Source organism: Cygnus atratus, chromosome Z (genome assembly GCF_013377495.2).
Source record: "Cygnus atratus isolate AKBS03 ecotype Queensland, Australia chromosome Z, CAtr_DNAZoo_HiC_assembly, whole genome shotgun sequence".
NCBI classification, from domain to species: Eukaryota; Metazoa; Chordata; class Aves; order Anseriformes; family Anatidae; genus Cygnus; species Cygnus atratus.
This window is the reverse complement of record NC_066396.1, coordinates 3866299-3892533: the sequence shown is the minus strand read 5'-3', so window position 1 is coordinate 3892533 and position 26235 is coordinate 3866299. Positions and strand designations below refer to the sequence as shown.

The following is a 26235-nucleotide window of genomic DNA, read 5'->3' as shown; positions in this document are numbered from 1 at the left end:
AGGAAGCAAAAATAACTGCTTTTATGTGCTACTGCTCACACGCCTCTTCCTGGCACCTCACCGCTGGGACCTTCCAAGCTGGCGGATCCCAGCCCCACCACCACGGGAAGGGAAACCACCAGCTGTGGACGCCTCCCAGCACAGACACGAGTAAGTGGCACGATCTGAAGACAGGACACACGCTGGAGAAGTGCTGAAAGCAGTTTGCCATTTATTGCCACTACATGTTCATTTGCTACCAGATGTTTCCTGAGGTGAGGTTAAAGAATAAACATGCAGGCAGTAATGTTCTAACACTATGTCCTTTTTAGCCCTGTTGTCTGCATCAGTTAAGATATCAGAACCTCTCAGCAAACTGAACTTTAGAAGAACAACCCCAAATAAAACAGCAAAATAACCCCATCATCAGCTTGCTTTCTGGGAAACCTTTGCCAGAGGCAGCAAAAGTGATTGCTGCTGCTTCTTCTGATGCAGGTCACTCCATCAGGGCAAGCAAGGATGCTACCTTCGTTTCACCTAACTCCTGTCCCAGCCAGAAAGGAACTGATCTTGCCATGGGAGGATCTGCTGAGAAGTGAAGTCCACCTCTTTCAGTAGTCCTACAGTCACACACTGCGACCTGCTTGCCGTGGTCCCCTTAAAGGCAGAAGGGTCTGCGATGCCCTGAAAATACATGTTCCTTTTGCCTATGACTCACATCTGCAATGTAGAAAATCCCAGGACAATCAGGTCAAGGCTGTCAAAGAACATTGTTTCCGGATGCAGTTCATCACAGCGATCGCCCAGCCTTGCCTCATTTGTTACCTCAGCAGCTTGGCTCCATGTCCGCAGCTCACCTCTCCTATGAAGTTTTCCCAGCATGGCTGGGCAGGGGCTGGGGGCACCGTGCCTTCCCTCTCTCCTTCCCTTACTCCACACATGGTAACCTGGTGTCTAGCTCAAATGCTGGTATTTGGAATTCAGCTGAGGAGAGAATGGATGAAAACAACGCGTGGTATATTAGAAGTTACATACCAGGTCAGGTTAGATGATACAGTGGTCATCTTTGTCCTTTCAACAAAATCTTGAAAGTGATGACTTTCACACGCTTGTGTTTGGCTGTATTTAGGAGTAAACATGACAGCTAGATGCCCACAGAGCCTGGAGAACCTCTGGCTGGCACTAGCAGGTGAGCAAGCTGAGGAGCACTCAGAGCACCTCTGCCAATATAAAGCTGCAGGTAACACCAGGAGGAGAAATTCAGCTGAAGTCTGACAGTGAGCAAGGGGAAATGACCAAACAGTCCAGGTCTTGATCGCATTTCAGGTATGTGACAACTTCAGGAGCTAAGGTTAAAAGAAGTTACATTCTGCATTTGGATAAAAGAAACATTACAGACTGCCAGAGACTAAGAACCAAATAGGACAACAAAATCTTATGGTTTTATATTTTTTTGTTTGTTTTTGATCTTTTTTTCCTGTGTGTGTGTTTTTGAGAAGATGCTATACTGAACTTCAGTCTAAACAGGCTGGGTATGGGATTTGAGGCTAGGCAGAGTGTGGACCAAGTGAAAAAAGTTAGAGAGCTACATCCTTAACAGGTGAGTTTCTACTCAGTGCCACAGATCTAAGTTGAAATGCTTTCGAATCTGCTTTGAGTCTACAAGATGCGACACCGCAGAGGTGGTGTTGCCCAGAGCTCAGCCCATACATCAGTCCGCCTGCTTCACTGGCCAGGAGTGATGTGCAGGACCTGCTGCTGATACCACAGGGAATGATGGAGGTATTGGCCCACACTGTAAGGGAATACATCTCATCTTGGGGAATAGCTTTGAAGAAGCTTAAATCTTTTAAATCGCCATCTGTGCTCATTCAACAAGGACAGACAGAGCACATAAACCTCCACAGCCCCATTTCAGGGTACAGTAGGAAGTGGAGGCTGGCAATTCTAGTGCCTTTAATCAGGCACATCACTCAGATTAGGTTAAAAGGCAGATCTAGTGTCCCCCTTTTGCCAGCTGGCTCACCTCCTTACTCTGATTAATTCTCACATCACACAGAACAGACCTTTGGTACCGACCAGCACAGGGAAATGAACCCTGGGCAGTGCCTGCCCAGCTTGGCCAAAACCCCACACATACCACTGAGACTCCAGACAAGACCTTTATCAAGGAGGTACCTGCATCTTAGGAAAGACACTCATCGTTTGGCATTATTAGTTGCATGAGAGCATGTCTGGGGTAGGGGGAAGGACAGTCAGTGGTTAGTAAGCTCGCTTAGGTCTGAGGAGCACTGGGTTCAAGCTTAAAGTTTTCCATCACTATCTGTAAGCAGGTACACACCTAAGAGGTTTGAGAGTCAAAGGTCTGTAAGGTTGTCACTCTGAAAGGTCACCTCAGGCATTTTGGGGCAATTAAATCAGGTGTACCTACACTATTAGTTAAGCTTAGGACCAAGGCCAATGCTGAGGTGAAACAATCCCACTTTAAAATCTGCAAGTCTATAATGAAAGGTTGGATTACCCTGAACTCTGGTGCTGCCTGAAGAAGATGTGCATGTGTTATCATGGCCCCAGGCTCATTCTCTCATATGGCTTTGACTTACCTTGGTATGGGCAAAGTTGAGCAAACCATGTCCCTGCGTGTAAGCACACATCCTAAGCCCTGTTCTTCCTGCTTGTGGCACAGAGGTTTTGAACAGCCAGCAGGGAGACAGAACCACAGGGCTCTGGGAAATCAGACCTGTTCTCCATCTCAATACACAAACAGGACTGTAGGAGTCAGACATCTTACCAGAGATGCTTCCTATTTCTTCCTCTACCCATGACATCCTTCCCATAAGCAGATGGGAGCTATGTTTTTGCTACAGCAATTGTGTGCTAGGTGAGAAGTACCCAAATAGACACGTAACTTTCTGTAGCTGACATTCAACAGAGGTGACGGGGGGGGTTCACCAGCACCCCTGCTGCTGCTTATCAATTCACTGCTGCAACTTTGGTGACGGAACAGCCCAAGATGCTGAGGTGACACTATGGCAAGCAGGAGAGTTTCCCAGGTCAGGAGCACTTGTAAAGGGCTAAGCCAACACCGTAGGCAAGCAACTGAACCTGCAAGACATCCAAATTGGATCAGCAGGAGCTTGACGCAGCAGTGACCGTGTTCTGCAGCGGTGCTCGGTGCCAAGAAGCAGGATCAGTGTCACCTGCAGGAAGGGTGCCTGGCTTGACACCCTCCACCCCATCTCTCCCTTTGCACTCAGCTGCTTTGCTGTTGTTTTTTTTTCCTTCAGCTCAGCAAGGATCAAGCAGATGCACAGGAGAGATCCGCAGCCCATGGCACCTCCAAGAAAGTCAGTGTGGCTCAGCTTTCTCCCTGCTCAGCTGGCAGAAACTACGAGGGAAAATTCCTCTGGGCCTCCAGCTTCACCTCCCAGCTACTTTGTATGTCCAGTCCCCTTGGGGAAGGGTGCCAGATTTGACAAAGCATAATGCTTTTGCGTCGAACATGTACAGACTGGCACGCTTGAATGAAGAGGGGAAGGACTTGCAGATGCCACTGTAGTAATTGAAGTAGAAAACCTTGGAACTGGAATTAAGACTTGGAGGGAGGGAGGAACAAACGGCTCCAGTCTGGTCCTTGTAGCAGCAGGTACGTTATCAGCAAAGGCACACGTGCACCTGCACAGAGGAAGAGGAAGGAACATGGGGCCAGGAGCACGAGCTCTGCCGTGCCCATCTCCAGCTGCCTGAGCAAGCTGAGCACACATCGCAACCCCAAGACCAGACGGGTGCTCCCATCACAGCAGCTGAAAGCAGTGCTTGGTGCAGCAGCACGCAGGGTGGCCAGGAGCAGCTTCTTCCAAAGCTAAAGGGACCCGTCATCCAAAGCCGGCCTTCAAAAAAAACAGGATTATTTGAAGGGTCAGATGCAGCCGCTTATGTGATGGGGACCATCAGCTGACAAAGAGCATGCCATGAGCTGGCCATAACATTGGCAGCACGACAGAGGTTTCTCTTTCCTTGGCTGAGAACTTGCCATTGGCCTACACTTGATCGCTACATACTTAAAGTTCAGCAATCAGGCTATAGCTCAAGCAATGGGCAATTTAACAGTGGGGAGTCCTATTGGGATGGAGGAATTAACGGGAGCAGGGGCGCGTGCTACCCCACAGGCGCAAGCACAAGCGGATAAACAATGCTCTGAGCAAGTGAAAACATCAGTATTGCGTGCTATAAGAAGGATCCCAGACACTAACACCTCAGATGCTTCGTTTGCAGCCATAAACAGGGAGCCGCCGAGCCCTAAATAACATCTCTAGATCGGTTGTTGAATGTTTTAGGCCGTCAGGTGGAGAACCCTGCCGCACGGGGGATTCTGTTGCGACACTTGGCAACTGAAAACGCTAATGCAGGCTGCAGGAAATTGTCGTGATCTACGGAAACCGCTAACCCCACTATAACCGGTATGATCAAAGCCTGCCAGGATGTAGGAACAGAGAGCCACGAGATGTCGCTGTTGGCTGACGCTTTATCCTGCTGCTCTCAAAGACTGGCTTTAAGTCGAATCACCCACAGTGAATTTATGCAAGTGTGATTGCCTGAAACATGGTGAACAACCCCACTGGTTCCAGACAAGAAGAAAACTGAGTCAAGCTCCCCTGCTGCTAGCACAGCTGCCTGAGAAGCGTCTTACAGGAGCGAAGGACAAGACACTGCTTTCCATTTTACTTCAGACTGGCACCTTTGCTGTGACCCTCCGAGAAAACCTAAATCACAGCCTGAGAGCAGAGACTATTGCTTGAAGAATTTTTGGGGAAGAAAAAAATATCTTTCATCTGCTTGGCTGTTTACCTAGGCTGCACACTCCTCAGCTAAGTGGAAACAAGATTCTGTATATTAGAGATGGTTTCTTATTTACGTATGTTGCACTGTCAGGGTTTTTAATAAACCTAAGAACACTAGTATGACAAAAGACAAATGCAGTTTGTCTGCTGAAAAGTGTGAGAGAAAAGATAAAGGTATTCCTGGAGCCTCTATTTACAAACAAAGGTTCAGGAAGCCATATAGCCTGTGCAGGACACAACTCTATCAGCGCACACAGCACTCAGCAATGGACACCAGACATTGGTACCCAAGCATCAGACAAGTCCCTAGCAAAACCCATCCCAAGTATCTTAAGCTGGGCTACATCTTCATTTACACCACGGGCACAACCCTTAACTGCTGCAGACACTGTGCAATTCCAGCTGCCCAAAGCATTAACTCCTGACCACCAGGCGTGTTCCAACACATGGCTTAAACACAGAGGCTGCACGCACTCGCCATAGTATGTTGTCAGCAAAGTAAACAATTTTAGAACAAAAGAGCACTTTTTTTTTTTAAAAAAAAAAAAAACAATGCAAATTAAGCTTGAGGAAATAACTTTTCAGAAAGGAATTTGAAAAACAAGTTTTTCCCCTTCCCCACGAAATTTCTCTGCATTTTTCGTGGCTGTTGTTTACAAAAATTTTTGTCAGTTTCAAATTGTTTTCAAACATTTTGGCTAAGGATTTTCAACTTCCTATTTTCAAATGTTAAAAATGCTTCCTTACAAATAGCCATCTCAAGATGGGAAAAGAAAATCAGATAAACCCCAGCAGATTCATAAATGGTGCATCGATTTACCAGATATTTGCCTAGAAGAAGCTGGAGTAAAACAGGACTGAGGGAGAGGTTCATGCTGTCAACTGCAGCTACTCCTTACATCGATAATTCCTGCTCCACTGTAGCAACGTGCTTCACTTTAACCTTTTGCTTCGGTCCACTGAGACCCACTGAGCAGTGACACGCTTAGGCAGAGCCACAGCACCAGAAAGCTTACATCAAAGGGACAAAAATCAAATAGCATACGGAGAAAAACAGGGAAGGCAGAATAGGCATGTAACAGATGACATACGGGTGCGGGTCTCCTATTTACTGTTTCCACACCTCTCACACCCTCAGGTTTCTCTGCCAACAGCTGCGCTTATGACAGCACTGCATCTTGATCCCTCTGCTCCAGAGGGATGTGCACGGGGATGGAGCAGGGCTCTAAGCCACGTGTTGAAGCAACACCATCATCAGCTGCGTAGTGGCAGGTCCAAGCCCCAGTAAATAATAGTTAGGCACTCTCCTCCAAGAAGTCCAGGAAAAGGGAAGTCACCCTCATTTTGCAGACACTCGGAGAGCAACTAATTTTGATCAGAGCACAAAAAGGGTTCAGAAAGCAGCAAACAGGCCTTATCCTACCAGATCCTAAAGTCCCCTTCTGGAGGCATTTGCACACCAGGTTAGTAGGGAGCACACAGAGAGAGAGAGCAGAGGGGAGCCCTGGCATCAGTGCTAGGGGAAAGGCACCATCTGTGGGCGGGGAGAAGGCGGCAGCAGCTGCAAGCAGCACCCTCTTACCTTGGTGCTGGGAGCCCTCCAGTGGCTGCACAGCCGCTGCTGTCTGCTCCCAAATCCTGCAGCTGATGCTGTCCCCGAACGGGAGAGAGGCAACAGGGCCCCACAGAGGCACAGCTGCTGGGATGAGAAGGGGCATCCAGGCACCACCCCTTCCCCTGGTCAGAAGCAGAGCAGCAAACCTCAAGCTAAGCACAGACAGGGAATAAACGCTCCAAGATTCAACGTTACATCACGGGGTCACTACCTGAACCTGGGGCTTCATGAGCCCCAAGCTCATGGATTAGCAAACCACACAGCATGTTCCCTTCTAGGTTTAGCTTTTAACAAAGAGCATTTGCAAAAGGGTTCTAGGCAGGAGCTGGAGCTCAGCTTATTGCAGACACAGGATGACAAGAAGGAGGGGAACGACTCGTGTCTCAGAGCAGGGTACCCGGGGACACTGCCAGACAGGTCATAACCGAGGCCCTGTGCCTGCCCGGGGTGTTTTACACCCAGGGATGACAACAGCCAGCATGTACAAGGGGTAAAGCACAGTTGGCTTGCAGCTTCCCTGTTGAACCGCCTCGAGTCAGGAGAACGAAGGTCTTGCCGCTACCCATTGCAGATTGCAAGGGCCTCCTGAAAGCCGGTGCCATCACACACACAGAGCGGGTGTTTGCAGCCCCAGCCCGCAGTCCCCATCCCTTAGCTGGAAGATAACATCCTGATTCCCTCCGCTCTTTTTCACATGACTGACCACAGAACTATTAATATCTGAACCCAGAGCTGGTTCAGCCGGACCACTCATTCCCTCCAAGGAGGGGAAAACCACAGCTTCTCCCATCCCTGGAAAAACCTTTTGGGACAGCGAGAGCAGCAGCTCAGATGTAGCAGAGACAGTTCTGGTTTGCTGATACACCCCCGTGGAGAACATCAACCAGCATGAGAGAGTTCAGTTTATCTCTTCTGTGCCTCCTTTCCACCTTCAAGAAGGGTGAGTTCTGAGCTTGCTACAGTTCCCTGTCTGGTCAGGGCTTTTCTTCCTGTCCTAGTCAGTGTGCCGGGGGAACTGCTTGTAACGAACTCTAAGAACAGTACGTCCGTCACGTTGCTTAAAAGGATCTTGAAACGCCAGGTGGCTGGGTGAATACTGGAAAAACTCAAAAGCTTGACTCAGCAATTGTCAGAGAGGCTTTTGGTCTGTATTGCCTGTTTTTTGTGTTGTTTTTTTTTTTTCCTTCTATAACTTGTGCAGGGATCTTCAACTAACTTTCCCCTACATTGCCCATTGGATGCAGCATTTTCATCATCGTGCAGAAGCACTGTTTCACATTCCTAAGAGTTGTTATGCAACACACAATTTGCCCCAGCTCCACTGAGCACTTAAGCTCATGGTTAACTTCAAGGATGTACTTAGTTCTATTAAAGTCAATGGAAAATGGAAGTTGGTTAAACATACTGTCAATTTGTTTGCTAGAGCAGTCGATCATCTGTGATCGTCTCTAGTTCTCAATCTTATTGTGTTCGTGACCTCAAATCCTTTCCACTGATGACTAGCAGATTTGCTTACCTGACAGCTCCTTTTGAGAGTTACCTCTTCCAATTTGTGTAGGCTATTTGCTCATGACCTTGCCTGTTACTCATGAAGCAAGCTCCAGGAACAAACGGAGGCTGGATGAGTAGCAAGAGGAAGCTATGGAAGACCTGCCATGTTGAAGCTTAAAGGTTAAATTATACTCCAGAAGCTGACTAATCCCTCCATGCATAATGCAGGGTCTTCAGGCAGGCTGTTTCAATAGACATAAACGGAGCTGGTGACACAAGAAGCACTTGTTGTTAACAGTATTTCTCATGTGGAAGGCGAGGGGACGTTTATGTGCCAGAAGAGTCGTGTTCTTTGGTTAATGTAAAAAAATGCAAACCAAAAAGGCAAAAAAGCCAGAATCTGCAGTTCTCTGAAGCTGAGGGGTTACAGTGACACACTCAGGAGCTACCCAAGCCATGGCCAAGCAGCCACTGTTGGCCACATCTCTCTCCCACGATGCCAGGAACACCAACAGCAGTGGCAGCCCTGGATTTGCTGTGCTCACAAGGCTGCCCCTGATCAGAGAGATGGGCAGAGAACCGTGAGGACTGACACCACCCAAAATACAGCTGTCCAGTGGGGGAAAAGAGATGAGTTTGTGGTGTCCGAATAAACAATGGGAAACAAGTTAGAAGGCAGTGGAGTTCTTTGTTTTTACCAGTAGGAGTCAGGTGATTAACCTGACTGCTGAATGCCCACAGATCAGAGGGAGGTCAGCAATTTATTTACAGCAGGCCTTCACATTATTCCACAATTATTCTCAGCTATGGAGGGGAAACCTCCTGATCAAGTAAGCCATCGAGTAAGTTTTATAAAACAGGAATGCAGCCGCAGACATTCCTGAAGCCACAATCTGGTGCTACAGCTGTTGTGACTAGCGATACAGTTGACAGATGTACATATCCATACAGCAAGAGCTGCCTACACGTGCTGCTTGTTGATGCTATTGGTTTCTGGGGAAGGGAAATGGATGAGATTGAGTTCTCCCTACATACCTCAAGGATGAGGAGCATTCATTCAGTTGAAAGACACTTTCATCACCAGACAGAAATGATCAGACTGGGTCTCAGTGATCACCTGCAAGACCTCTGCACAGGGAAGAATCCTTGGTGGGTCCAAGAGCATCCATTTTCTGACCAACAACAGAGCAGATGCAGAAAGGATGACCAATGTCCCTCTTAAATACTGCAGATAAGCCAGCCTTCATCTCTTTTTGCTTGCAGGTGTGCAGTCCAATGGCTGGTCCATCCATGTCCCGTCTGATGTTACCGGGGAGCTCGGGAAGATGGTTGTTCTGCCCTGTACCTTCACACACCCTTACAAAACCTTTGACCGGACCCTCACTGCCATTTGGAGGATCAAGGAACCTTACAACGGCACCGTAGTGTTCAAGTGCACCAGCCAGAGTGCCAGCGAGCTCTGTAAGACTGCTGTCAGCTACAAAAACAAGTACAAACTGTTTGGCAACCCCCGGCACAAGGACCTCTCCATCAGGATTGACAATCTGACCTGGAGTGACAGCGAGAGGTACTTCTGCCGAGTGGAGCTCTCCGGAGACATCCACGACAAGTATGAAAGCAGGAATGGGATAAAGCTGCATTTGATTGGTAAGAAAATCAGATTGGTAAGAAAAAGGAGGCAAAGCCAACCCAGAGGGAAGTTGGAAAGCCCCAGGATGTGGAAACTGATGAGATGGTAACGGAAGGTGACCTGAGATGTTCTTCCAAAGCATTGGCTTTTCTAGCTCCAGTCAGCCCAGGGAAAATTTATAACATTTTGGCAGGGAATCCTCATTGTAGTCTTCCAGTCTGAGATGATGCATGCAATGCAAGGAAGGGAATAGGAGTAAAAGAGCATAGAAACTGATAAGAAAATACAAGCACAAGCAGACCTGGATGGCAGCAGGGGCTTGGGAAGACAAGGTACCTGGCACCCATGTGCTATAGGTCTAAAATGATCTGGAGCAGGACAGGTTAAGTATAAACTGCCCAAAAAACCTGCTCTGGTCAACAAAGGTCAGACCTGGGAACTGGCAGTCCCCATCACCCCCTGCAAGCTCCTTGGGCTCACCAGATCAGAGGGCACAAGGAGGAGCTTCACTTCACCTCCTCACAGTGCAGAAAGCCAACCTGGCAGCAGGACATTTTGCATTCTCCGCTGAGAAAAAAAAAAAATCAAAAGCCTGCCTTATTTCAGAGCAGCTCAGCATGGCAGAGAGAGCAGAGCAAGCAGGGGTGGATTTCCTGCAGAGATCAGAGCTCTCTGCCTGTGCTCTCCATCCCCAGGGATCCCACAGCACTGTGCCAACCCCCTGGGCTGCGATGCGCTTTGCTTACAGCGAGCTCTCAGCCCCTCTCTGGGTGTGCTCACTGATCTAGCGAGCACTGGTAGACAGATGTACATGGCCTCAGGAACGGGCTCAAACCTCAGCCAAGAGCACAGAGACAGTGTGTGTTGGAGGATTCTGCTTGTGAAGTGAAACTGCCTCACAGCCGCCGTGCACCACAGGCATCTAGGCGAGGCACAAAGATGAGCTTGGTTATTCCTGGGCTGGGCTGCACAGCCAGGGCTCTCCTGCACGTGGGGCAACTCCAAAATATCCCTCCACAGACTGGCAGCGAGTTCTGACCCCCAGAGGCTGCCAGGAATGACAACCGGGTGCCACGCAGGTGTGGTGCCCAGGCTGCAGCCAGCTTTGGGAATGGGCCCCTACAGTGTAAAGGGCAGGGATTAAGTAATGCTTTAAAGGTCAGTTTAAACACCAAAACACAGGTCCATGGCACACACAATTAATGCAGCTCTCCTACAGATCACAGTCCTCCAGCCTCACCCCCTGCTGCATTACAACACTCCACAGGCCAGAAGGAGATGCACTGCAGGTGGTTGCAAGCTATGCCTCTGCTGTCTCATCTGGCAAGTGGAAAAAAGCAATATTGAACACCTGCTTTTCCCCCACAAGGGCATTCATTTAGCTCCCCTCAGTTTTCACAATGGCTTTGTGAAGTGCATGAAATAGGTCAGCAGGTCCACGAGGAGAGGACCGATGGGTGAGACAAGCTTGGTCACGTTAGCCCCACTTCCCCAGCAGGCAAATCCAAAGATCATGAGTTCAGCAGTAACTCTCAGCTTTTTGCATTCTCCAAAAATGTTCTTTACTACCACTCAGTCACACAATCCCATACGCTACAAATACAGGATACAAATCAGCAGCCCTGCCCTAGTATCGGTATGCTACCTGAAAGCAACCATGGAGCTACACCAGCTGTTGGGTGGTCACTACAGGGCTGGAGAACATCAAAAACAGGTTGTAACAGAGAGCAGAAGTGGTCCTTGACATTGATTTGCCAAATCTGGCAAGTCTCAGGCACCAAGCAAAGGGTTTGCACCAACAGTTCCCTCCTTGTGTGGTCTGGAGGTCAGAGACCAAGGCAACTGCCATGAGACACCAGTAGGAGGGCACCACGGTTGCCCTCTCCAGACCTGGCTTTGAAACCTGATGTATTTTCCTTCTTCTGCCGTGATTTTCACAGCTGCCCCCAGGATCATTAACATCACCGTCAGCTCCAACGGGGATCACACCTTCCAAGCCCGCTGCACGGCCGAGGGGGAGCCAGCACCCACCCTGACGTGGAGCAGCCCCCACCACAGCAACCTCACCTCGGTCACGAGCACGAGCCACCGCGTCACCAAGGAGCTCCAGTACCTGACGCACGACGGCAAGTACACGTGCACGGCAGTCAACAGCCACGGGAGAGCAGAGGGGGCAGTCTACTTCTATAAGTTCAGAGCGTCCAACAGCTCCTTCTTCATGATCCTCATTTTCGTACCGCTGGGAATTAAGGTGCTCGTTTTGCTGGTGATACTGAGCCTCACCGTGTTCTCCAGAGGTACGCATCACTGCCTCCCTTGGTAGTCTTTCTCCATCAGACTGGTAACCACAACGTGATGCAGCAGATAAAGTCAGACATTAGGGTGCATGTGCTGGGGGAGGAGGGTGTCTGTTCTGTGATTATATTAGTTTCCACCCTAGAAAGATGGGATTCATAACAGAAAATCTAACACCAAGTAAGAGGGACCTCCTAGCTGGCCAGTCATGGTGTGCAGACACGAGGTCTCACTCACGATGGCATCTTTAAACAGGCTGTGAAAGGCTAATAAACCAACAAGTGTGCAATTAGTAGAGAACCTGCTGCCTACAAAACCAGATTATTGTTAAGCGGACTGATTACTAACCTCTTCCGCGGCCCACGGGCAGGATTTATCACTGCTGCACCCCACACAATGGTTTGATCTCCTCGTGTTGGCAACCTTCTTAATCCCCAGCGCATCTCCATCTGCACATTTCCCAGCCATCAGTGAAATCCCATCTCCCCACTGTGCTGGGGCCACGGGAGCAGGGAAACCCCAGGGTGATGGAGATGAGAGTGGGAAGAGACCTCCAGAGGAGTCCCAGGGTCACCAGCTGCCAGCCCAGCCTCCCTGCTGAGCTCTGGTACAGGGAGGAGCTGGCCAGGAGGTACCTCTGACTCCACATCCCAGGTCACAGAGACATCACGTCACCGCGACTTGATGTCACAGAGACAGGCTGATGTCAGCAACTTCTGAAAGCCACCACTTGCCTCCAGCTACTGAAGCTGTAAGATCAGCCAGAAATACTTTGCTCCTTATACTCCAGCACCTAATTCCTACCCTGGTGGAGGTGAACCATAAAAGACCACAAAAAATCTCCCGTTCACCAGAGTATCACAGTCATCTTCTAGTGTAGGTTCCCTACAGCTCCAGGGCAGTCTGGCTCCCCAGCTCATCCCCACTGCACTGCTAACTCACATCTCTCCTCTCATTTAACAGGTCCTTCCTCCACCCCAACCAGCCTGGCCCGGTAAGCGCATCCTGCCTTCTATTCATCTTACCCAGCAGGAAGGTGGAGATGGCCAAGGAGAGAAACGCAGCTTATTCTTGGTCCTGGCTACTACTTGGGCCTGACAGCAGGCTCCCAGGATGAGGACAGGGTTGGGCTGATGGCAAAGCAAGCTGGTGTGAGGGACCAAAGCTTGGGGGACAACTGAGAACAGACTCAATTGATTTGAGGACAAGGAACGTGGAGAGACAGTGGTACATGGGTGCAGCAGAAGCCGGAGATGAGAAGTTTAGGTGGCCCACAGGCCCTGGGAGTGATAGGAAGCCACATTAAACTAGAGAAAGAACCCCAGTCTCTGATGGGGCAGAAGGAGAGCCTATGTCAGAGCTAGTGAGTTCTGCCAAGTATGGAAAAAAATAAGGGAGGTACCAAACAGCCCGCATCAGAGACAGCTCAGGTGTAGCAGGGCCCAGTTCTCTGCCTAGCATCCATAACGCACTGCCACAGTACCACGGGCATTTCCCATTACCCAGCACAACGCTGCTCCTGGGGACTCCTGACAGCTGTAGTGACCAAGCTAGAGAGGGAGGGAGCCAAAAAAAAAAAAAAAAGAGACAACTCTTAGCTTAAACATACAGAAACAACACAATTACATGTGCCTGGAGTTACTCCCTTCCAGCCTCTGTGATGTCGCCGCCTTCCACCTCACCCAAGAAACATGGCCATCTCAGCAGGACACTTCAGTGTGCAGCGTCAGGCTACAGCTAAAGAGGCAACAGGGAATTCAATCCTACACCTGCTTTTGAAATCATTATTTGCAAAAGCATGGTTTTGCTGATATAAGTGTCTAAACATCACTGCACCCTTGGTTGTGCTTGTACAGATACACGCATAGATGAAAGCTTAAAAACCAAGATCCTCCGTGCTCTGCAGGGACCCTTCTCAGGAGAGGTTTATCCCAGAGCCTCCTGAGGCTCTGAACCAGCAGAAGAGCAGGAGGAGCTAGTGCTGAGGGTGCAGGGTTCATTCCAGACGCTTCAGGATGTAAAACACTGGTTGCATATCAGACACTGAAAACCACCTGCTGCAGAAGGCAGGACCTGTACCAGACAGTATTGCGGGGACACTCAGAGCTAGCTGAAGCCACTTATAAAGCCTAGCACTGCCAGAAGCATGTCCTCACCTTTCTCACTTCTTCCACCACCAGGCCACAGCAGCAAGACTCCACCTACGAAAATTTCGACCGCAGACACAGCAGCAACCAGAGCTTGCCAACAGAAAGACCCACGGCACGATGCAGCTGAGCACCTGGGCTGTCCCACACACACCTCCTCGCACGGTGAGCTCCTGTCCCCTCTGTACAAAGCTGGATCGCCTTACGGTGCCTTTTCCTGCTGCATGTAAGACTGCTGTGGACTGATGCAGATGGTCATACAGGCCTTGCAGGTGCGTGTTTTCCATCTCTGCTGTGACTTACAAACAACAGAAGCCTTCAAAGGGAAGACAGATAAAAGAAAAGAGGAGTGGAGCTGAAAGAACAGAGATTTCCATGAGATGCCAGTTCTAACCAACCTGCATGTTTCTAGCCTGCATCAGAGAGTGTTTAGCAAACAGATAAGTCTACCATTTTCTCACGTTTTTGCTTTAGCATATATCAAATGTTACTTCAAAAAAAAGTTTTCACCACTCATCAAAACATGTGCAGATTCCTAGAGCCAGCAAGCGAATTATTTTATGTTTTAAATACCAGCCGTAAAGAAAAATGCTACTGGAATTTGTCTTTTTTTTACTATTGTTATCATTCCTTAACTTCCAGAAGAGTTTGTGTAAAACTTAACTTTCAAGGAGTCCAATCAAAAAAGAAAAGAGGTTTTCAGTTAGCTGACAGAGCTGAAAGCAAGACATTCAAAGGGAGGTCTGTATTGCAACTCTGCTGTGGCTCCTGATAGGGGTACCTGGTACACAATCCCACGTGCACACTAACAAAGCTCTGATACTCTGCAATAAACATGCTATGAAAACATTCCAATAAAACAAACTACACCAGCTCTGTTTGTATTTGTACATAAGTGCACAAATAGATACAGTTCTGTAATACGTGCATGTACAGTTGATCCATCTTGTGTTTTTTGTTTTTCCCGGTGAAAACAGCTTCTCAATACGGATTTTTTTTTTTTTTTTGGGAAAAAAGACCGTACCTTAACTGTGTAAGCTCAAGGAGGTTTTGCTAATGAAACAGTTACAGAAGGAGAATGAGGGATTTTGAGGGGAACTGGAAGTCAAGACATTCATGTTGTCTATTAACATTTTTTACCCCAGGGAAAACAGAAAACACTTTTTTCAAAAAAATACAAAATTACACTTTAGAACAGCTTTCATTTGTGCATTATGTGAAAAAGTTCCTTTAAGGCCTGACCACGCACTTCTTAGTGACTTCACACCAGAATTTATTTCAAAGTCACTGACCCTCCCCAGCCACGTCTCCAGCCCAGCTGTCCGTGTCCTCCAAGGCGAGGTGAACAGCCTCAGACTATGGCACAGGGTGGCACAAGGCAGCCTGGAGTTTAGCCAGGTAGTCAGAGGCCCAGGGCAAGGCTGCAAAGAACAACAGGCTGGCACAGAGAAGGAGAAAGAATGAAAAAAAGACAGACATGAACTTACCTTCAGGTTTGTATCATCAGATTCAGTGCTCTGTGAGATCGCCCCAGTGCAGCAGCTCCAAAACTCTTCTTCTAACAGCCCTGCTTCTGCTAACAAGCGTCCCCAGCCCAAGCCTGCTACTGCACTGCCATCAAGCCTGGGGTCCTTCCAAGCTCACCCCCTAGCCTGGGAACTCAAGTTCAACTCTTCATAATATCAGTGCTGGGAAAGTAAAGGGCAACCTTACAAATGACTTGGCCAGGATAACGAGAGGGAAAAAAAAAAAAAACTTTTAAATCCCAGTTTTTAATCCCAGCAGTGGCAAAGCCAGGTTCAATAAATATAACATATGTAAAGAAGAAAAGGAAGTTATACACTGGTAAGCTCAGTGTGACAGGTTTCACAGGAAGCAAGTGACCTCAGAGATTGTAACTGGACAAACTGAAGTGAAGTCCTCAGCCCTCAAAATTTATAGGCAAACATCAGAGAACAGAGAACCCATTTCTACCTGCGCCTGGGACTGAAGCTGGGCTGCAGGATTTTTCTCTTGAAAACTACTTCAGCACCAGCAGTTTGGGTCCAAACAGAAGCATCAAATGTCATGCCCCATAGCCACCTGGTATGCACAACGTGTGCCGCGTTGCATGTTATCAGCATCCTACCCAGACCACTGCCAGCAAACTGCACCGAAAGGTGAGTTTGTTTAACAGCTGACACCGCAATATCATCTCTTTCTACTGCAATCTACAACACAAAAAGCAGCAAAAAACAGTTTTTCTTCCACTGTCACCTGGTTCTATTTAAGGTGCAATGTGGGGTAAGGGGAAAGATGGGAGATGCTGAGAATGCAGAATTCTTTCCAGTAATAAAAGAAGAAACAAGAAGTCAATTCTGTTGAGCACTATTCAGAGAACGAAGTCCAAGCCCTGAAGCACACATTTGTGACAGTGGATCTGATAGCTGATAAAAATGCAGCCCTGCTTTTGAGGAAAGCACACGTTTAACACTTTTACCACTACAACGTTCACTGAGAAGCCAGCACGATGGTTTGTCACTGACACACATAACAAAAGTATCAGCTCACTGAGTTTTCTGTGTCTCTGAAAACCTACTGCAGAATTATTCAATGTCTTAACCACGACGTGCACTGAAGTAAATCATTTCCACCAGGATTACTGGACCTAGATATGGAAAAAAAAAAACAAAACAAAACAAAAAACACCACCACCTCTAACATATTTAAGCACTAAGTTCTTAAAGAAGCTGTTTCCACGGTCAGGACAAGCTGATGTGACATTTGTGTCAATGGAGTTTGCTGACAGCAAAGCCCTCAGTAAGGATGCTGCACCACCAGCTCTGAAGGCACGGTTTTCCTCTACTTCCTTCCACACTGTCAGCTTCTTCCTCATGTGGGATAAAAAACAAATTCTATTGTCTATTCTGGATCAGTTGAGTGTTGAAGGAACAGAACCAGGGGCATGTTCCTAACAAAACACTGCCACAGAGGGCTGTGAAATTTTGGTAAGATGGCATCATCATTTCTGCCATTACATAGATGAGCTTTCCCATGGGCTCTGGCCACAAAAACAGACTGTGGTATCATGTACTTGTTAAATCCAGAACTCCTCAAACCTCCATCAACTGAGCAACTGCGTGGCATTCCTCCATCATACCTTCATCTCCAAGAACAGGCACGTTTTATCAGATAGTCTCTTCCAGCAAGTTGAAAATATCATGGCATTTGTCACAAATTACTGATTTTTCATTTTTATTTTGCATGGTCTTTGCAGACATAGCATGTTATAAACACATTTGTAGAAACTTAACAGCTGAAACATCATCATCTTTTAAAAGTGCATGTCAAATACATGTATCCCCAACTCCTTCACATTTTTATACAACTGATCAGTAACATATCTAATAAAACCAGTGCTTTTAAGTCTTTGGGCAGGCAGGAAAAGCAGCAAAACATATTCTTCCAGGTGTGAATTTTCCAAGAGTCTGTTTAAAGTCCATGCTGCATCATGATCTGGTTAATATACAGAGAGATGTACATATATGTGTGTATATATATATATATATATATATAAATATATATAGGCTCGCAGATAGAGCAAAGAACTAAGACCACATGAAGATGATGGTGATCTAATGACCCAACTGGCATAGTTAGCAGGATTTGTCAAGAAGAGAAAGGTGGTTTGTTTTCCAGCACCAAAATCACAGTTAAGAGCAACACTGCAAAGCAATCCATTATTGAACAGACAGTAGGTAGTACGCTTCCTTCCCCTGGGGACCCGAACAAATGTTTTAACATGCAGCCATGTTCTAAACAGAAAGGCACAATTAGTGCAGGAAGAGAAGCTATTGTTGATCCTTCATACAGGCGTACAGATTGGGACTGCAGGACCTTGGGCACCTCAAAGAGATCAGTGATGAAATGTGACAAAATGGCCAACATTAGGCAAGCAACCAGGGAAATTCATTTTCTGCTGTCATCGAACAAAGGCGCAATAGACAACCCAACAAAACCAGTGATCATTCGGCTGAAACAACAGATTTACAGGCCCATGGTTCGTGCTTTGGTAATAGAATTTTAACAAGCGTCCACCTAATTAAATACAAGCTAAATAGCTTTTCACAGTGTCATCTAAAATCCTGCTATGGCATGCCCAGCTAGGAAGAAATGAATAAACTTAAGTGGTGTCCACTTAGTAAGCCATTATTTCCTAAACAACCAGATTTTCAGAGTTACAGGTTATTATCTGACAAGAACATAACTGTTTCCCACACAGACTCTGGGGATCCAGAAAGAAAATCAGTCTTTAGGCATTGCCTGGCCTAAAACATGGCCAGAAATTACTTGTGTTTAATCAAGCAGTATGGAGGCAGACTCACTAATACTTAGAAAATCAGAAAAAGCTGAAGTCCTTTAGTTAAAATTTTAGTTTGTATTTACAGGTGTGGGAGAAGATTGTAGGCATGCCTTTTAACTAGAGTTCTGTGGAATATCAAAAAGTCAAAATTTAAAATACTATCTTTTCAAACACAGGAGTCTCCCAACACACACACACACGATTTAGAGGTATCCTGGCTAAGAGAGAGGAAACCTCTTTTATACACAACCCACCCTTCACTTCGCACTGGCTTAAGTGTTGACACTGAAAATGAAAAAGGCACAAAGCAAAAATGTAAGATGCTACAAGAAACAACGATGAGCTTTGCTGTCGAATGACTTGAATGTCTGTTCTCAGGTAACCTCCTCTCAGAGGCACACCATACCCAGGAAGGTATTCAACTGCTTTCAGTCAACAAAAACCGAGTAATTCCACAGGCCTAAATATCATAAGAGCTTTAAAGGAAGGAGAAAACCTCAAAGAGGATAAAACTTGCCAGCGTGCAGTTCCCATCCACACTTCTGACTTGGTTAAGTGGGACTCTGAAGGTAAAAATTACTTGTGCAATAACTACATGTAAACCAGAGGAATCAGCATCGCACGATGATTTTGTGAGCTCAGTGCTGCTATCGTATGCAGTCCAAATAATGCACTTCTGGGTACAGAGTGTTAATAAGGAGAGCCAAGAGATTATTGCCATCTTGAAGACAATGTTCTGGATGCTTGATGAACAGAGAAGCCTGGGAGAGCTGCTCATGGTAATCCATGTATTGTTTGTTTGATGCCATAGATTCAAGAGCAGTCAGTGCCTACAGACACAAGGGAAAATGCTGTTAGCTGTGTGTATTTTGGTCCATAACAAACCAGTTCATGAGCCACCAGAAGAACAACTCTGCTGGAAGATCCTTATCTACTAGAGATCCTGGTGTATTTTGAACAAACATTTGTAAAGATACAGTCACATAATGTTGCTTCAAGCCACCTCATTTTTCAAGCTGTCCCCACCCTAAGATAAACAACAAATGTTCTATTCAAGGCTCTTGCTCTGATTATTATAAATATTGTCCTATATGTACTTCATGAACTGAAGACATCATTTTAGGGAAACCACACCAAAATACAAATTGGAACACACAACTATTCCCTTCAGGTTATTCTTGTTAAGAATCTTTGACTTAAAGTATTATTTTGCTCACATTAATAATATTACAGAGACGATATCAAGTGTAAACTTATATGTAAATACCTATGCTGTCAGTACCACCTAGGGCAAACGTTGGAAGAATAGCTGAACAAATTTCATTTATTTCTGAGAAAAAAAGAACAAGTTATACCAAATAATTTATTTTGGTTTTGTTTCTAATCAACTCCTCATTCCTCCTTATGCACCTACTGAAACAATAACATGGTCAGTCCACATGACAAAGAAACAATGCTAATTTTCAATAGGACTTTTAAGCCCTGCCTTCACAAACAAGTGTTTGTATGAACACGCTCCTGCTTCACCACTTAAAGCAGGACAATCACAGCAGCATTACCTTTTCCATTTCTTTTAAATTCCTTATACCCACTATGTTTCAAAGTTTCTGAACTCAGGGTTTACAGACAAGCTAATCTGCACCTTTTTAACATGCAAGATTAGAAACTAACATATTTGTATTAACATAGAAGGTTATACAAACCATTTTCTAAACAAACAATTTTACTTGCATTCAGCCTAGGATCACTTCAGCCCAGGAGTCAGACACACAGTCCTACGACCACAATTTAGTAATCTGCCACCCATCAGCTGCACGCTGGTGTGCCAGCTCCCAGGTTCATGGCAAACAACACAGTAAAGCAGTGGTGCAGATTCCACACAAAGATGTTTCAAGACGTTACATTTTACCTTGCACAAGAGATAAACTGGTACATATGCACTTTCACCCAGGGCAGCACAGGCAGGCCCCAGGAATGCTTTTAGACCCCTATACTGAACCTGGCCTCATCTCTGGCAAATTCCAAGATGGTGACTGCTGCAAAATATAGCAAAACCTTACATGAGTTTATGATACATTCCTTTCCTTGAGAACACAAATGAGAGCAATAAACAGTTTCTGAAATTCAGAAATTCAAATGTAAAGCAGCAACAAGAAGAGACTGGGGGCATTTAGCACCGAATAAAACCAACAAGTTGAGAGCACGGCTTGGTGGAAGCAATGCCTGCAGTGGCTCAAAAGCCTCACCCCACAAGCTGAGCTAGCACAGAAAGAGGACATTTCAAGAAGCCAACGACTGGCACACCCTACCTGCTGGGCCTTCTGCGACAGCTTTGGTTCTGAGCCTGCTTTCAGGCGGACTTGACTCTCTGCAGGAATCTGCACCAGGAGGAAGGCAGACAAACTGCGGGCAACCACACGAAACCTTGAACAGTGAAAAAGGACAGAGAGAAGGTGGCATCAGATTTGCAAGTCCTCAGCAGCTGATAAACTGGAAGTTCTGTCCCATGAGAGATCTCCTGCATGAGTAATATTGTGAAGCCTTTAGAAGATCATTTTTCAATGCATTAAGAAAGCAGTATCACTGTAATATATACTTCATAGTATATCATCATATATGCTAGCAGGTAACACTCTACCATACACATGAAATGTTACGTGTGACCTAAGCTTCTCTGCAGCCTTGAGGTCACATCCAAAATGCTCCTTCTTTCATTCTACAGCCTTTGAAATACCCACATCATCCAAACCAAAAACTGACTTGAACATGATTAAGATTCCAGAGCAATTTCAAAAGGATGGCACCCCAGCAGGCCTTAAACAACTTTGTTTATGAAGTACTGTGCTGAATTGGTGTTCCATAAACATTTACGTATTTTTTTCCTTTTTTTTCCCCCATGCTGAACTCCACTTTGATACCTAACAACCAAACTTTGTCTCTCTTCAGAAAGGAAAAAAGTAACAAGCAAGCATACATATCTTTGAATTTCTCTTAATATTTTCCAGCAACCGAAGGTTCAGATAGAAAAGGCAGCATGCACGTGATCATCGAAAATTCCTGTGATGTCAACCAGAACTTCACTAGAAATGGACATTAAGCCGGAATCCCAACTGCACTTTCTTTCCTGTTCCACTATAAACTTTACAGAAGTTCACGTGCATTTCTTAACCACATTCAAACACTCACTACGGTTTTTCTGTGATGGGTCCATATGACATTACAGATGTGGAAATAGCTGGAATTCAGAACAATTGACATTGCCCTGTGCTGCCTGGATCCAGGCTGCAGGTCTCTTTTTTTTTTTTTTTTAAAGCAACAAATCATGCATCAACTACTTTACTGCACCTCTAACCCTTACCTGGGTGACAAAGGAGACCTCCTGCCTAGCCCAATAGCACCGAGTATTCCAGAAGTCAGTCTCTCCTCAGCCAGCTGGCTCTGCCTGCCCTGGATGGACAGCAGTGTCCGAATGACAGATTCGATCAGAATGGCATCGTCCTGCTCCATCTGAATCAAGGATAACTGCATAGCTTTATGCCACCAGAGAAACAGCTTTGCTTCTTCCTTTGCTGAGCTGTAGGTTAAGATTTAAAAAATAAAACAAAATATAGATTCAAAAAGTAGGAAGCATAGTTTAAGAAGTTTGTGCCTCTCCCCATGAGGCCTATGAAGAATTAAGGTAGTAAATTAATGACAGCTAATCCTATTATATCAGACCAGCATAACTATGTAATGCCCCATTATTACACTGATGTAACCATTACTTAACGGACTTGATGCTAACATCAGCTAGCAGGTTTCCACTGCCTGTAAGAGAACAACGCTTCCTTTTAGGTTTAAATCTAAGAATGAAGATATTGCATCCATAAGTGGATTTAAATCTTTCCAAAACTTGTTATAAAGGGATTGAAGCTGTACTTCGGGTTTGTCTTTCCTTTATTTACCAGAAAAAAAAATTAGGAAGCACTAGCTATTGCTTCCACAACAATTTAGACTCTCCTCAAAAAGGAAACACTGAGGTCTTTTGTTGAGCAAAGCAAAAAGTTTCCCCTGAGGTATTTTTAACCTTTTCCCAAACAATTTGCAGATTCAGTTTAACTTGAACTCAGACTTTCCACACATAGCACTGGCACGAGTTTTCTGCATCAGACTATCCTGAAGTTACTCTACCCAGTCATTTCCCATCCCAGACACCATCAGCTTTGATGTTTAGGACAAGTTGTAATTTGCCCTGTAAGGTGGCTCTGCTGCCTTCTTTCCACTTTGGTAATAAGTTTACTACAACTATATGGTACCCGCGACAGACAAAGCACTCTTTGAATTTCGAGAAAGAAGAGGGAATGTGTACTTTCCCAATATGTTCTTTCACAGAAATAAATATTATCAACATTAATATTAAAAATATTCATCACGTTAGCTAAATTCTAGTAATTTCAGCAGCAACTGTATATACAGTTGTTATATACCTTAACGTATTATTGTTTTAACCCCACAGCTACTTAGAGCCCTCGGTCCTTTCTCATCAGAAGCCAACCACCTAGTAAGTTGTTTTACAGCAACGCAGACCTCTAATTTTGGGCACCCCACCAGATTCACTGGATTCATATTTGGTTCAGAGATGCTGACGTTTTTACCAAGCTGTGTGTGTTCCACTGAGTATTTAGTATGTAACTCATCCCACCTAGTGGACATCCTGGGAAGTGGAACCCCCAGTGATTTAGGATGTGCTTGAAATATTTTGATCCCAGCACAAATCCAGGCTGCCACTGAAATCGAGCTTCTCCAACTGGACACCAAGCAAAACTGAACAGAAGTGTTCAACCAAGTAAAATATTAATATTCACCAACCCAAACCATTCTGTGATTCTACTGTTGGCAGCAGGGGTGGGCAGACTGACAGTGGCTATGGAAGGACTGGCCATTTCACTCTGCAGCCTGATTATACTGGCTACACAACCATGGCCTTATTTAAGAGTCAGTGCACATTCAGAAGCTTTGAGGTCTGTACCTTGGATACACTTGCTCCAGCCACTTGCTGATGGTTATCAGGATTTTCATTTCATTGCTAAGAGTTTGGTCAGAATTTAGGCTTTGCAGCAGGTAGACATACAGGGTCAAGTAGCTTCCTAAAGACAAACACTCCTGCAGGAATTCTTCCATGGTTAGTTCAGGAACCTGGAGGGATGCAAGTATAGGGCCCCAGCCCAAATCCTGGTAGTGAAGAAAATCTATAGAGAAAACAAAAGCATCCGAGTAAGCAGCATTTGGCAAAACCTAAAAACTGAAGTGACTTTACTGTGTTCCTTTAATTTACAGAACTCAGGCAGTTTTAGCTTTTTTCCAGGTTATTAGTTTAACATTCAACTGATGACAAGAAAAACTCCAATTACAGAGCATCCCCTTGAGGTCAAGGCAAAAAAACATTTTTTCAGTATTAAATCAGGATTAAATCCTATGATTTTAGCCAATAGCATTTTAAATATTTCTGTTAGGTGATGACAGAATGAAAAAGATCCTTGTGGAACTACAATACTGATTTATGTCAATCGAAAAAAACACTACATCACAATTTATTTTCCCTATATTAGCCTTCAGAATGGGACACAAACATCTGTTTCATTCCCTTGGGATGACTTTTTTTTGTAAAAAAGATCCAAAAACTATCCTCCCCTTTAGCTGAAAAAATGGCAACCATTACACACAGCAAGTGGGTCTTGACATAGTCACATACACTTCTTAAGAAAATACACAATTAGAACAGTTACATCCCAAACCACACACTACTGCACATACATATGTGACACTTGGGAGCCATCGAATACAAAGAATGGAGACCTGATTGTGAAAACCAGATTAAGACCCAGTCCCAGTACTGGGCAGTGCGAAGCTATTAGTATTCCAGGTGATTCATGTTTAGTGGGCACCCAAAGACCGATCAATGTTTTCATAAGACACGCTCCTACCTCCACTGAAGTAAGAGGTGATACACGCCTCTGTTGTCTCTGCCATGTGTCGCACAGAGGCCAGGCTCTGACAGGCAGCTGTGAGGAGGGGCATGGCCAGCAACCCGTGCACTTTACTGTCGATCCATTTCCGTAAACTCCCCCGCAGCGACTCAGCTGTTGTAACACTGGAATTGTTCATCATCATCAGTGTTTCTGTAAAGAGACTGCTGAGGGCCATGTGACGTGTTTGCAGATCCATATCTAGAGGACAGAAATACAAGAATTATTTCAGTAATTAGATACCAGAACCTAAGTGACTTGAATTCAGCTTCACCACTGAACATTTGCTGTAAATACTGGGAGAGGTCTCTTGCTCATTAGACACCTCATTTCCTTGTCTGTACTTATGAAGCTACAAAAAGACACTCATTCCTTGCAGTATCTTCCCTTGTTAAGTTAATTCATAATATTTATTAAACACAGCAGAGTAATTGAAGCCCATTTTTCATTTACAGTCTTTTACCAGGGCTATGGGCAAATAAAATGAATGATAAAATACATTTATAATCTCCAAAGAAAACTTGAGTAAAGCACAATTTAAAGTACAGACTAGAGTGAAACAACTGAGATTTTAGTCGATTCGAAATATAATCAAGATGAGCCTTGAAATGTTGCAATCCCCTTTTGCATTTTCCACAAGTCTAGATTTCCTGCTAATTGCTGCATTCAACCCCAGACCATTGTTTTGAAACCATCTCTTGTAATTGCCTGAACATACTATCAAGAGCCACTATCCTCAAAACACAAACTTCTCCTGATCTTAGCTCTTAAAAGGTGAGCTGAAGAATAGGCTTTATTTTGTGAAAAAAGTCCCCATTTTTATAAATGAAAGTTTCCAATCAACATCAGGCATTTTAATAAGCAAAAGCTTATAAAAAACAGATATGATGAAGAGTTATGCACAAAGAAGGATTAATCATAGGAAAAACACTGCCAAAAAAGACTGAGACCTCCACATTTGCACATATTTAGAAGCTGACCAGACAAGGCCCTGAACAACCTGATTTAACTTTACCTCCTGTTTTGAGAAGGCTGGACCTACAGGCCTGCAGAGACCCCTTTCAAACGAAGGAATTGTCTTAACCTACCTATTAAGAAAAATAATAAGCCTTCCAAATCATCTGTCTGCACAGCTCTCCAGAAAGGTAAACATCTCCTATCACAGATGGACTGAAAACAATGAGGCCAGGAGGTTAACTGACTTGCCTAAGGTCACTACTAGTTTCACAGCCAACTCCAACTCCACAAAGGGCACACATCAAACACAAGGGCCTGCCAAATTCCTTGGGCACTGCCCTTGTGAGAAGCCCTGCTTTCTTTTCTCCAGTTGCTGTCAGGACACTGCTCCAGAAACCTTCCCCTGCCCCCTCCAAACCCAACATAGACACCAGATCTGATTTACACCACCGCTTTCCTGCCGCCCTGAATCACTGATCCTACTGCACTCTGCAGCCTGCTTGAGCTTGGTGAGCGCCAGGGAGCATTCTGTCCTTCAGCCACATAGCATACAAACTTGCACAGCAGTTCATGAAACAGCTGCTCCTCTTATACCAGAGCTCCTGCCTCCAAAATTTCTCAGCTATTAGGAGTGTCAGCAGTGACAGGCAAGCCCTCATTTTATTGCAAGTCACAAAGAATTTTTCTGACTATCAGACTGCCCTAAAGAGCTTCCCCAAGAGCAATACAAAAACTGAAAAATGGTCATCAATGTCACAAATTTTTGGATAGTTACTGTTAACTTTTGTTGGCACACTGTGTGGAGGTCATAGAGACATGATTACTGACAAGTATTTCAGTGTGATGCAGTCAGACAGCTGATGTGACCTGAAATTCTGTTTTGACAACAGAAGGTCAGAGTGGTACTGGTACTAAAAACTGGGATCAATATGA

The 26235-nt window shown here is 45.5% G+C and overlaps 2 protein-coding genes across 2 annotated transcripts in view; one reads left to right on the top strand and one right to left on the bottom strand.

The window, feature by feature from the left end:
• Positions 1–1116: 1116 nt before the first annotated feature.
• On the top strand, positions 1117–14419 carry SIGLEC15 (sialic acid binding Ig like lectin 15). Its single transcript, XM_050716351.1, has 6 exons — positions 1117–1219; positions 9190–9573; positions 11497–11853; positions 12815–12845; positions 14032–14163; positions 14262–14419. The coding sequence occupies exons 1-5, from the start codon at positions 1117–1119 to the stop codon at positions 14126–14128; spliced, it is 972 nt and encodes a 323-aa protein (XP_050572308.1). The 3' UTR covers positions 14129–14163; positions 14262–14419.
• Positions 14420–17219: 2800 nt separating this feature from the next.
• EPG5 (ectopic P-granules 5 autophagy tethering factor) overlaps positions 17220–26235 on the bottom strand; it is a 51148-nt gene continuing 42132 nt past the window's right edge. Inside the window, exons 40-44 of the mRNA XM_035559998.2 lie at positions 24304–24546; positions 23349–23568; positions 21699–21914; positions 20650–20764; positions 17220–19170 (exon numbers count right to left, since the gene is read on the bottom strand). Coding sequence (XP_035415891.1) covers positions 18988–19170; positions 20650–20764; positions 21699–21914; positions 23349–23568; positions 24304–24546 — 977 coding nt within the window. The 3' untranslated portion in view covers positions 17220–18987. The remainder of the gene's footprint in view (positions 19171–20649; positions 20765–21698; positions 21915–23348; positions 23569–24303; positions 24547–26235) is intronic.